General features: G+C 39.4%; 1 protein-coding gene across 2 annotated transcripts in view; it reads right to left on the bottom strand.

The window, feature by feature from the left end:
* Positions 1-12,353, bottom strand: part of anapc1 (anaphase promoting complex subunit 1) — a 74,552-nt gene that overhangs the window by 49,570 nt on the left and 12,629 nt on the right. For both annotated transcript variants that reach the window (XM_033613728.2, XM_033613729.2), the window contains exons 12-20: positions 11,381-11,476; positions 11,141-11,231; positions 9,494-9,559; positions 9,231-9,368; positions 8,744-8,887; positions 5,933-5,993; positions 1,430-1,485; positions 919-1,050; positions 741-815 (exon numbers count right to left, since the gene is read on the bottom strand). In XM_033613728.2, coding sequence (XP_033469619.1) covers positions 741-815; positions 919-1,050; positions 1,430-1,485; positions 5,933-5,993; positions 8,744-8,887; positions 9,231-9,368; positions 9,494-9,559; positions 11,141-11,231; positions 11,381-11,476 — 859 coding nt within the window. The remainder of the gene's footprint in view (positions 1-740; positions 816-918; positions 1,051-1,429; positions 1,486-5,932; positions 5,994-8,743; positions 8,888-9,230; positions 9,369-9,493; positions 9,560-11,140; positions 11,232-11,380; positions 11,477-12,353) is intronic.

The following is a 12,353-nucleotide window of genomic DNA, read 5'->3' as shown; positions in this document are numbered from 1 at the left end:
AGCTGATTGACATTTGACAGTCATGTTTTGCTCTGATGAGAACTCCACACAGATTACTCAACAACCTTCCACCTTTAAATAGGATATTTTAAAGCTACTTTATTTATAATTCTCTCCATTATATGACACATGTATTTCAGACACACACTTTCCACTGGGTCAACAGGGTTTATTTAAAGTGCTGGGCTTTCCCTTTGTCCAAAGCCATTCAGGTGATCTTTTCTTTTGGCTGTGATTTACCAAACCACATAAAATTCTGAAAGCGAAATGACTCATTTGACTGGCACATTACATTTGTTTTAGTCTCTCTACAAATACTTCATTTATCTTATTGTTATATTAAATGTTTCAGGTTCTCTTTCTAAATGTGTAGCGGGCATTAATATTTACTCATAACCTAGAAACATACAATAAACTTTTAAGTAGCTTAAAAGTGATTTCCAGGATGTTGCCAAAACCTTTCAGAAAAAAAGTACTTTGTCATTGCTATTGGGCCTATTATGCATCTATCAACAGCATCCAGATGTAACAGTTGAAATATTAAAGAACATTTCCTGCTCTAGTTTTAAAATCGAGAAACTTTACCTTTCACAAGTGTTTCTTTGAGTATTTGTTTCCCACACATATATAATATTCTTGACATTACAGGTCTACAAGTTATCTTAAACTATAAATCAAAGGTGATCACTGGTGCTAATTGTGCCACAAACTTGACCACTGATCACACGATCATCACACACCTCTTCAGAGCCGCCATCAGAGGGACGAGCCTTCTTGGCTGCAATCACCGGAGAGAGAGGCACTTCAAAATGCAGCTGCGGTAAGGGGGAGGAGGACAGAGAGCAAGGTCAATACATGCACATGAGTGCTTGAAGTTCAAATAAGAATAGATTAGAAACACTTCTACAGCTGACTCACGTTTCGTGTCCATGCCAGACGCTCTGTGTTGTAGCCCATCAGTGTCATGAAACACGTGACAAACAGGTTCCACTCTGCGTGTGCGCTGGGACCACCGGGGGCGTTGTAGATGTTATACCACTTGACCAAAACCTGTGTAACAACATGTGGACCATTTTTTCACAATTTATTAAATCAGCCAACTTAAGATTCTCCATTAACACAAAACTGTTTTATTCCAGCAAAGGAAAACATTCCTATCAATTTACATGTATGTAATTATAAATTAAACAACAAGAATACAGTTGGCTACCAAAGTAGTGATGTAAGCTTGGGATAATGGTTAATTTTATTGCAGACAGAACATCTGGTTACATTGATCCTCTGAGTGAAGAGTCTCTGCACATGGTTACACATTCCTTAAGTACTGACCAATAAATAAGTTTGTCCACAGGCATCTAAAGAATTATCCATGTGGCCTGATGCGTTTTTTCCTTGGAGTCTTTTACCAGAATTAATAAATTCTCCAAACCTTCATGGCAGCTTCCTTGGGCAGGATGAAACAAATCGCCTGAAGGCATTTCCTCACTGAAATAAACCAGAGAAGAAAAGGGACAAACCTTATGAACAACAGTCCAGTCCATCAGAGAGTTGAATACAAAATACTACTGTTGGTTTATAAAGCTCTGAATGTTTTAGGGCAAAAAATATATTTCTGATCCTCTGCTACATTATGAACCATCCACACCTCTCAGCTCGTCTGGGACAGGTCTGCTTTCTGTCTCAAGAGTCAAAACTAAACATGGAGAGACAGCGCTCACTTTTTATGCACCAATTATCTGGAACAAACTCCCAAAGAAACTGCAAGTCTGATGTAGCTCTGTTCTTTTAAATCAAGACTGATTTGCTACTGCCTTTCATTAAATCAAACAATTATTCATTTCTAAAGATTTTTTTTGGGGGGCTTTTTTTTGCCTTTAATGACAGGACAGTTAGTGAAAGGGGAGACAGAGAGAGAGAGTGGGGACTGACATGCAGCAAAGGGCCGTGAGCTGGATTCGAACCCGCAGCCGCTGCAGCAAGGCAATGCCTCTGTACATGGGGTGCTGGCACTATCCACTACGCTACTGTCGCCCCACATTTTTTCCATTTCTTACACCGCACTTTAACTACTGGCTCTTTAATGTCTGTTTTAATTATATTTAAATGTCCTCTTAAAATGTGTTTCTTTTGCATTTTGTTAAGTGCTTTGAAATGCCTTGCTGGTGAAATGTGCTATATAACTAAACATGCCTTGCCTTACAATGTGGTTTCCAGAGTTTAGAGATTAATTTTTGAGCTGTGATTTATAATCTTAAAATGACAGGAAAACGTGTTTACTTTGTCCTCCAAATCTCCTCAAATCTACACTACGGTATGAGTTATTAAAAAACAGATTCACTTACATTCTGAGCTTTGGTCAAAATCACCCATGAACATGATATCATTCTTTTCAGAGTTGAGTTTTAAAGATTTCTTGGGGTCACATGAGACTTTCTAAGGACCAGTCTAGTCCAGAGGTTAAAGAGATGCTAGCCGGTTTCTGCACGGAGGGCAGCATGGTGGTGAAGTGGTTAGCACTGTTGCCTCACAGCAAGAGGGTTCAGATCTGCTAGCCGGCTTGGATCCTTCTGTTTGGAGTTCTCCCTGTGTCAGCATGGGTTTCTTCCAGATACTCCAGCTTCCTCCCACAGTCCAAAGACATGCAGGTTAATTGGTGACTCTAAATTGCCCGTAGGTGTGAATGTGAGTGTGAATGGTTGTCTGTCTCTATGTGTCAGCCCTGTGATAGTCTGGTGACCTGTCCTGGTTGTACCCCACCGCTTGTGCAGTGTCAGCTGGGATAGGCTCCAGCCTCCTCACAACCATGTACCGGGTTAGGTGGTAATGGATAATGAATGAATGATTGCTGGTTTGAATCCCTGGAAAAACTCAGATAACTGGTTTGAGAAAGAAAGTAATTTCTAGTAAATCCACATGAATGGTGAAAATTATTGTGTCTCCAATGACAGTCTTGGATGAATAGAACTTTAAAAATCACATTTTCTTCATGAAACAGATTTTTTTCTGGGGGTTTTTGGGCCTCCTTTCCTTAACACCAACAAACAAAAAAAAAGGAAATTAAAAAAGAACCACCATTATAACAGTAATTAGTGTTACTGTGTCTCCTAACAACTCTGACCAATCAGATTCCTAATCAACATCACCAGGCTATCTTAATTGGACATCCAGAGTGGGAAAGGTCAGGGAAGAGGTGGATAAATGCCATTTCATTAGAGGGAGAAAGCCTCGTCTGTAGGATCGATTACTAAATAATGGGGAGCAACGCATGGCAAAGACACAGAGGTAGACGCACACGAGGCAGATAGAGTCATACACACACCTTAGTGATGCCGAGGCTTTAAAGAAAAAAGGTGAGCTTTAACAAAAGCAAGAGGAGATTAAGAAACTTGGCAGTTCATGGTCAGAGCAGAGATCTGAACAGAGGCAGGGAAATTAGTGCTAAACAAAAGAAAGGCTACACTGACAGACCCCAGCTTTAACTGGCTCAAAAATAAGATATATTGTCAGTGTAGTGCATGTTAATTCATCCGTAATTGCTTGGTCATCAGCTAGTTTTTGCTAAGGAGACATAAAACAAGACTGAAAATAGCTTTTTGACAAGTGTATGCAGCAACAAGTCCTTTACAAGAACATCAAGACGTCCATTTTACCAGCTGAATGGACTTTTCCACAACAGATAAATGCACAAGCAATTTTCTATTCCACGTCAACATGTTAAGTATGATAAAACAACATTTTACAAAGCTGTAGTCTGAGTCAAATTAAGTTTGACTTGTGTTTTACACAACTTGTACAGGATGCTAAATGTTAAAAGAAAGCTGTAATTGAATTTAAATGAGGAGATTTAGATTTTATTTTATGGGAACTGACAAATACATTTAGTTAAAAATTGCTTTAGATTGTATTTTCACATAGTGGTGTTTTTTTTTTTTGCAAATCTGTTTATTGTATCTTAAAAATGGTAAATGTCATTGGAATCTATATTTTTATCTATATCAATTAAAACAACTGTTTGAAGAGAAGGTGTGAATTTTACTGCCCAGCGGAACAGTCAGTTTGTGTGTTAATTTGCTAATTAACTGAGGTTCCCACACAATACATTTCTCACGTGAATATGTATCAGCTCATGCACACACATTAGCCTTCCACACTAACTCCCCCAGTGGATAATTATTCACGTCTTAAAGGGTTAATTTAAACTTTTCTGTGTAAAACATAAAGCTCCACAGGAAGATAATCAGTGGTCGATTTGAGGGGGGATGAGGGGGGATGTCATCCCCTTTGTTAGAAAATTGACCAAAAAGCATCCCCCTTGTTAACCTTGACCAAAAACCATCCCCCTTGTTAATCTAGAATCTGTGTGTGCAGGCACAAACATAATTTGAGAGAGGGACACAGGGGACATGTCCCCCGCACTTCCCGTATCTGTGCCCTCCGTCCCCCGCACTTTTTACAGCCGTTACAACTGTTCAATTCGTTTTTAACATGTGGTAACATGTTTTTTCCAAGCTGTCTTTAAACACACCATGTGTAGGCAGCGCCAGGCGGCAGACACACGCTGTCATGTTGTTATCAATCGCACACACAGACGAGAGGTGTGCCGCTGGGCAGTACCTCTGTGTTAACTATGTTCAGCAAACCAGCCAGCAAGAAGCAAAAAACCTTGCACAGTTTCTTCCAAACAAACCGTGTAAGTTGAGTAATGCTGTTGCATGTAGATAATGTTAGCTAAATGATGACTAATTAATAGATGCCAATATATCAAGTTAAGCTAGTTAACAAGAATACTAATGTTTTGTTACTTATGTTAAATCGCTTGCTAGCTAGTTTCATTCTAGGAAAAAACCCACTCCTCCTTAATAAGAACTTGTGCTCACTATTGCTTTGCACATATTTTTATTAATCTTTATTGCCACAATAGAAAGAGCAGGGTCAGGGAGGAGACAGTGGACCAGAGGCCAGCAAAGATGATCATGCAGGGTCTTCACAGGAGAGATTATAACTGGCTGAGAGAAAATATCTAGAGCACAAAAGTGACTGTGTTTTTATAAATTTTGCTTTGCACATTTATTATCTATATCATTGCAATAGATAGAAGAGGGACAGGGAGAAATCAGGCAGGTATAAGGACAGGGACCTGACAGCAGCACCAATTATCAGCCCAAGGCTTCACAGGTAAGGAGAAATTATAACTGGCTAAGGAAATGTCTATAGGATAAGAGTGACTCTAAGATTTATTTTCACAGCTATTTCAGAACTACTCTTATTTATACTTTAAAATGTTTTTTGTCTGTACTGCAATAGCAATACTACTACGTTATTTGTGTTTTTTAAAGGCAGCAGGTATAGGTCATGCCATTTTTCTTTATCTTGATTAATTTTGCACATCTGTGCTGTCATATTTGATTACGTGTGCACGCAAAAAAATCAAAGCTACATTGCATCCCCCTTGTTAAAAATTAACAATTTGATCACTGAAGATAATAATAAGTGTATTTTTCTCTCAGAGCTATACATGGAAACTTCCCTGATGCTTAATCATTATCAGTGGGATGCTCAGTGCGTGAGTACCTGTGTGTGTGTGTGTGTGTGTGTGTGTGTGTGTGAGCGTCTGCCTTGTAATGGCATCCTCAATACATCAAGATTATACGTCACTGTGTAACGACGCTTTTAAACCTAATTTACCGGACCTAACTGCCCTGACTCAGCTGTGCATGTGTGTGTGTGTGTGTGTGTGTCTGTTTAAAGTGTACATTTAACAACAGAAAGCATTACTGACCAACAATGGCCACAATATCTTATCTTCTTTAATATATGTGTGAATAAAGGTCTTTTTTTTCTGCATTCATCTTACAGATGTGTGTGTGTGTGTGTGTGTGTGTGTGCGCAGTGTGGTCTGTGTGTGGGATGTGTGTTGGTTTGTGTGTCTCACCGAGCTCTGAGGTAGCTATCTCTGGGATGGAGATCCTCAGCATTGTGCCACTGCTCAGTTCCTAAACAGAGAGAAATTGTGCACAAATTAAATTTACATACTTTCTAGCTCTGTTCCAACAACAGAAAGCAAATTTGGAAACAGCCGACATTTTGACCCGTCATAGAAACACGCACAAGCACAGGCGTTAATAACAACATTAACTATGGCTCAGTTTAAGTGTCCCAGTAAGCAATGACAGTGACACAGCATGCACAATTACCAGCACCCTGAAACTGAAGCAGCTAAATGGAATTCGACCATCATTAATCTCATTATTTACACCTGTGCTCTTCCTGCTGTGATATGTCAAAATGTCTGCTGAGAAAAAATTGTCTCCCACAGAGCGAGGAAACCCCTCGACAGACTCCAGCCTAATAGAAAAATAAATTGGTGCGTGCAATGACTCATTGTCTCCAAGTCCAGACACCAACTCCGGCACTGAATCACACAAGGCTGAGATCTGCTGCTGCTACTCTCTGTATCATATGACACGTTCAAGCGTCACCCCAATTAGTAATGTCTATGGCTGTCACCTTCCTGTTGGGTGGTCGATTGGTTGGTCAATATGCTCTTGTCTGAACAAATTCCCATTGGTTGGTCAATCGCTGGTGTTACCTTAATAAGGTTGTGTGCCCACTAAAGCATTTCTTTTCCCAGCTGAAAACGGCACCTGTTGTTGTTCAGCATTTGTAACTGTCCTCTCTGACTGCTGGTCTTTGTGGCATTTGTCCCACCTATTCTCCACTGTGATTGAACAGCTGGTGACGGTGACGAGCGCAGCATTTTACCCAAAATTAAACATTGTTCAACCTCATTTTTAATTGGAGAACGGACAAATAATCACAGAGTACATTCAGTGTCATATTTATCACAATGGATTTATTTTACTAAGTCTCCAAAAGTCCGCAGTTCAAGGTTGGATTAATAAGCCTCTGAAAAGAATACATCACCCTGGAGCCCCTTGGAGTGGCAGGATGGCTGACATTAGCTTCTGGGCTAAAAATAATAAGCCTCTCTCGCATGCAGCAGTAAGGAGATATTTAATGTAAGTAATAATATGTTGTATGTGACATCGTTAATCACAAAGTTAACTTCTTTAGTGTCCAGTATGTCAGATTTTTCTCATTTCTCAGAGACCAACTCGTGCATGAAGCTCAGGTGGAAAAATGTTACAGCGTGCTGATTATTTTCAGATATTATTACACTGAAGATCATATTTTTCATTCGAGGCATTCCACATGCAACAACACAGAGTTTACTTGCCCTGAGACAGGAAAAAAAAAACACTTTGGTGGACAAAAAGTTAAGTTCATCTGTAGATAATGCGTGCAGATTTTTTCCCTCATCAACTGATCAACTGGTTGAAGAGTGGGTAAAAATTCAGTCAACCAAGATTTTCTGTGCTTTTCAGTTCAAGGGAAGACTGGCCGAGCAGTGCCGCCTGCACACATATCTCTATGACTCTACCGAGAGACAAAAGGGATGGTCAAATGTCCATGATTTCTTGATAAGAAATAGCCCACCACACTGAGGGAGGAAGAGGCTTTTTGCCAGAGGGTGCGGATGAGCATGAGAGGTGGCTGTAAAAGCTAAAAAACGGGCTCATGAGAAGAGCAGCAAAACAGAGGGTAACAAAGTTATTTCAATTATTTTTAACAATTGTGTTACAGTGTACAGAGAGAAAACAGATCACAAAATGTTGCTGCTTTTTTATGTCACATTCTCTCCAGCGGGGTTGGTCCTGTTCTCCTCATTACTAATTAGAAACCCTGATAAATAAATAAAGAAAGAAAGAAAGAAATAAACTGTCCACCTGACAACATACAGACAGCAACTTCAGCGAGCTGCATTAGCAAACAATTAGTCCTCAGACTGACACATTAGGAGGTCAAAAGGAAAATCAATGAACAGAGGCAATATTTCAAAGAGCAGCAGCCTGTCAGCAGACACTGTTTTACACTCCTGAACAGGGTGCTGATGTGCATGAGGGAAAGAAACTGTATTTTCTTGTGCATATTTTGTAGAGTCCCGGGGCTGAGGAGATGTCTATACCAACCTGACAGTCACAGGACTGACCCAAGAGGAAGAAACAAACACACAAATACTGACTGCTTTGTGGACCCATTCACAAATATTAACAGGCTTGAATCACACTCATACAGACAGACACACATACACACAAGCACACCTGACTGGACACAACCCCTTTGGGGAAATTCTCACAGTTGTTTTCTTGTTTTCTGTGAATGATCATAACAGCAGCTGTAGTCTCATCCACTTTTTGTGTGTATAATTTCTGCAGTGTGAACCAGAACACCGGCTTCTAAAGGTCAGACTACATCTCTTCATTTCTACGGGAGAATATATGTTATGAATCAATTCAACCTCGCCACTTCTAGACTTCACGAACAGTGACTGTTTAAACTGCTGCAAATAAAAGAATTAAACATGATTCTGGAGTGGCGAGCAATATGTTTTGCCACAAAGATACACAGAATATTATTTTGGTGGATGTTTCTAGAAAGGTTTTCTTGTTCTTTTAGTTGAGTCGTACAGAAATTGTAAGAAACCACTAATCTCAGCATATCCAGGAGTCTATTTGTCTTCGTGTACATGTACTCTAGGTAGGGTTCATTTTGATGAAATCCGTTAAACCAAATTCTTTTGCTAGGAAAAAGCTTTAAAAAATAAAGACATTTTTAAGTAACTTTGTTAAACACTATTATGGTATGCAACATGTGAATAAATCAGACACACACAGTAACCTACCAGAGTGACCCGGTTGCAGACAGGGTCCCGCAAGGCTTGGATGTAAGGCGTGGCGTGTTGGAAAGTGTAATCTTCCAAAAATGAACCTTCATGGTGTTTAATGTTCGGACTCCTCGGCTCTGACAGTGGCGAGGGCATAATGGCCTGGAGGAGAGGGAAAGTGAGCAGCCAAGATGAGGTGACAGAATGTAACTCCTAAAATCTGTCGTAAATAAACAAGACACAGGTAAAGTTTGAGAGGTGAAATGTTTTTGGGAGATAATTTTGTGATTACTTGAAGCAGCAAAATGGAATAATTATAAAACAGGAAATCAAATCAAGCCTCCATGTTGACTGTGAAAGATTGTCTGGCTATGTGGAAATTGTTCCTCAGATGGTACAAGATTGAATGGCAGTTATGTAATGTAACACTGGCACAATCTGCATTATTGCAAAACAAAAACAAAACCGAAATTCAAATTATTGAAATATGTTTACAGCACAGTACCTCATCCAGTCTTTGAAGGTGCTTATTGCCAGCATTGGCCGGCGTGCTAACAATCTCCGCTGGCGTGCTGAGGTGCGAGAGGTGGTTGGTGAGGTTGAAGGTAGGTGACAGGAGGCCGGGGACAAACACCTTACTGACCTAGAGGAACAGCAAGACTGAATGTCACATCTTTATCACACAGGTATTCACTTCAATATGCAGAAATTACAGTTAATTGTCATCTACAGTGAGTAAAGACAGCGTCGTATCAAACTCGTCCTTACCCTGGTGATTCCTGTGTAGAGAACCAGACTGCCACAAGCCTCCAGAACCAGCATGGCATCAATATTCTGAGGACCAAAGTTTTGTCACAAACACGTTAAGACACTAGTGCTGCAACTCACAGTTATTTTCATTATCAATTAATCTTCCTCATATTCCAAATTAATCAGTATTTCCCAAAGTTTACATAATTAAATTGCTTGTTTTGTCTGAACACCAGTAAAAACTCAGACATTCAGGTTTACTATCCAAGAAAACCAGCAAATATTCACAGATACAACTAGTTTATTTTAGCAAAAATGCTTAATCAATTATCAAAATTGTAGATTAATTTTCTGTAATCACCCAAATGTTTGTTTTCTGTGAGTCAGGCTTGTTAACATCACACGTTAGAAGAAAAGGTGAGCAAGTCAACAAATAATACTGTATTATAATTCACCCTGGATTTTTTTTAAACCAAGGATTTCCCTCAGTATTGAAGATTGTAATGTTTTTAATGCTGCTCTTCATTTTTTTAAGTTAGACTAGAATTAGAGTACCTTGTAATAAGCATGATTTGCATTCAGTTCAATATTGGTAATTAGTCTTGAGGTGTTTGAGTCACAGATGTGATTAACTCTCAAGGTTAATTGTGGAGTAAACCGCTGTGTTGCTTTAGACACAGATAAGACTTTGTTTTCATGTTTTTTTCCCAGCTTATGATCAATGCTTTGTGTGCCAGACAATATTACCTCAGACATAATTATTACAAATCAAATAAAACAATAACTAAAATATAAATCCAAATCAAATACAAATCATTTTCAAACAAACAAAAACTGCAACTTAAAAGCTGTCTGCTAGTAAGAAAATGGGAACTAAAATCCAAAATCTAAAACTTAAAACAGTAATTACAAAAATATAACTATGTAGTACAGCTCACAGATAAAACCTTCAGTGATCTATAAATCAGGTGCCATCTTTAACACTGGATGTACTGTTGTCTTCTCTAATGATGGTATCCAATAAAGTCTTCAGAGGCAGAGACTTAGCTGAGCTAAACATTCACACACTGGTTTCTAAAGCTAATGGGAGCAAGTAAAGACCTAAATATATCCTAAACATCCGGATGCATTAAAGAGGATACAGTAAGACCTCCTACGCCATGTTCACAACTTCACACTTCCCACGCAACAATTTGATGTTCAATAAATATGCTGATGCTACAGTGGACCGGCAATGAAATCCATACAGATATCAAAAATACAGACACAAAGCGAAAGCAGAGGAGTCTGTCTGTAAATGTTCAGAGCTGCAACCTAGATTGTTTTAGAAATCCAGCCCTACATATAGAATATTTTTAGTATAATTCATCACAGCTTGCAGTGGTGGCATATACCATACTACAGTTATTTGCAAGTATTTTAGGGTGCTTTCCCACTTGCCCTGTTTGGTTCAGTTCAATTGAACTCAAGTTTGTTTGCCCCCCTGAGTGCAGTTTATTTGGGCAGGTGTGAACACGGCAATCACACTCAGGTGTGCACCAAAACAACCATACTGAGACCTTCTTGAAGAGGTGGTCTCGGTCCGGTTACAAACGAACTCTGGTGCGGTTCGTATCCTTCGCCTTCTCTCTGTAAATGTTATTAGGCCTAAATATTGGGATCTACCTGCAGAGGCTCTGCATCTTTGGCAGGGATGGTGGTGACAGAGGCAAAGATGAGCTGAGATGAATCATTAGTCTCAATAAACTTGACACATCTGTGGAATCAATGAAAAACATGTTAACTTGTAAATAGAAACAGTGGAGGTCAAGAGAGTAATAATGAAGAGAAAGAAATACTATGTGTATGCAAGTGGAGTCTGGATCAAATATTGCGGTGCAGGCTACACTATGTGCATTTGTTGACCTTAGCTGTTGGTGAGACTCCACCAGGAAACAGAGGTATCGGTTCTCACAGAGGTCAGAGGTCAGGAACACTTTAGATGCCTGGCTGCTCATCTCCCTGCAAACACAAAAATGGGAAGACTCATGTGAAGCCACAGCAGTTATGACAGTTAGTTTAGCTACAAAAGGTCAAGAACTTTGTAGTCAGTTGGGATGCTACTAGATATGATGCTCTGTTTGAGATGCCGTCAGTGACAAGCTGATCCTGATGCCTACACACCTTAATATACAGTGCCCTCCAAAAGTATTGGAACAGTGAGGCCAATTCGTTTACTTTTGTTGTAGACTGAAAACATTTGGGTTTGACATCAAAAGATGAGTATGAGACAAGAGATCAACATTTCAGCTTTTATTTCCAGGTATTTACATCTGGATCTGATACACAACTTAGAAGATAGCATTATTTGTAATGGAACACAAAATTTTTAGGTGAGCAAAAGTATTGGAACATATAAACTTAAAATAGATTAAAGTGAATGAGACTTAATATTTAGTTGCAAATCCTTTGCTTTCAATAACTGCATCAAGCCTGTGACCCACTGACATCACCAAACTTTTGCATTCTTCTTTTGTGATGCTTTTCCAGGCTTTCACCACAGCCTCTTTCAGTTGTTGTTTGTTTTGGGGGGTTACTCCCTTCTTCAGCAGGTAAAATGCATGCTCTATTGGGTTTAAGTCTGGAGACTGACTTGGCCAGTCTAAAACCTTCCACTTCTTGCCCCTGATGAACTCCTTTGTTGTTTTGGCAGTGTGTTTTGGGTCGTTATCTTGCTGCATGATGAAGGATCTCCCAATCAGTTTGGTTGCATCTTTCTTTAAATTAGCAGACAAAATGTTTCTGTAGACTTCTGAGTTCATTTTGCTGCTGCCATCATGTGTTACATCATCAATGAAGATGAAAGAGCCTGTCCCAGAAGAAGCCATGCAAGCCCAAG

Source organism: Epinephelus lanceolatus, chromosome 17 (assembly GCF_041903045.1).
Source record: "Epinephelus lanceolatus isolate andai-2023 chromosome 17, ASM4190304v1, whole genome shotgun sequence".
Lineage (NCBI taxonomy): Eukaryota > Metazoa > Chordata > Actinopteri > Perciformes > Serranidae > Epinephelus > Epinephelus lanceolatus.
The sequence above is the reverse complement of the archived record's forward strand: the minus strand, read 5'-3'. Positions and strand labels throughout refer to the sequence as shown.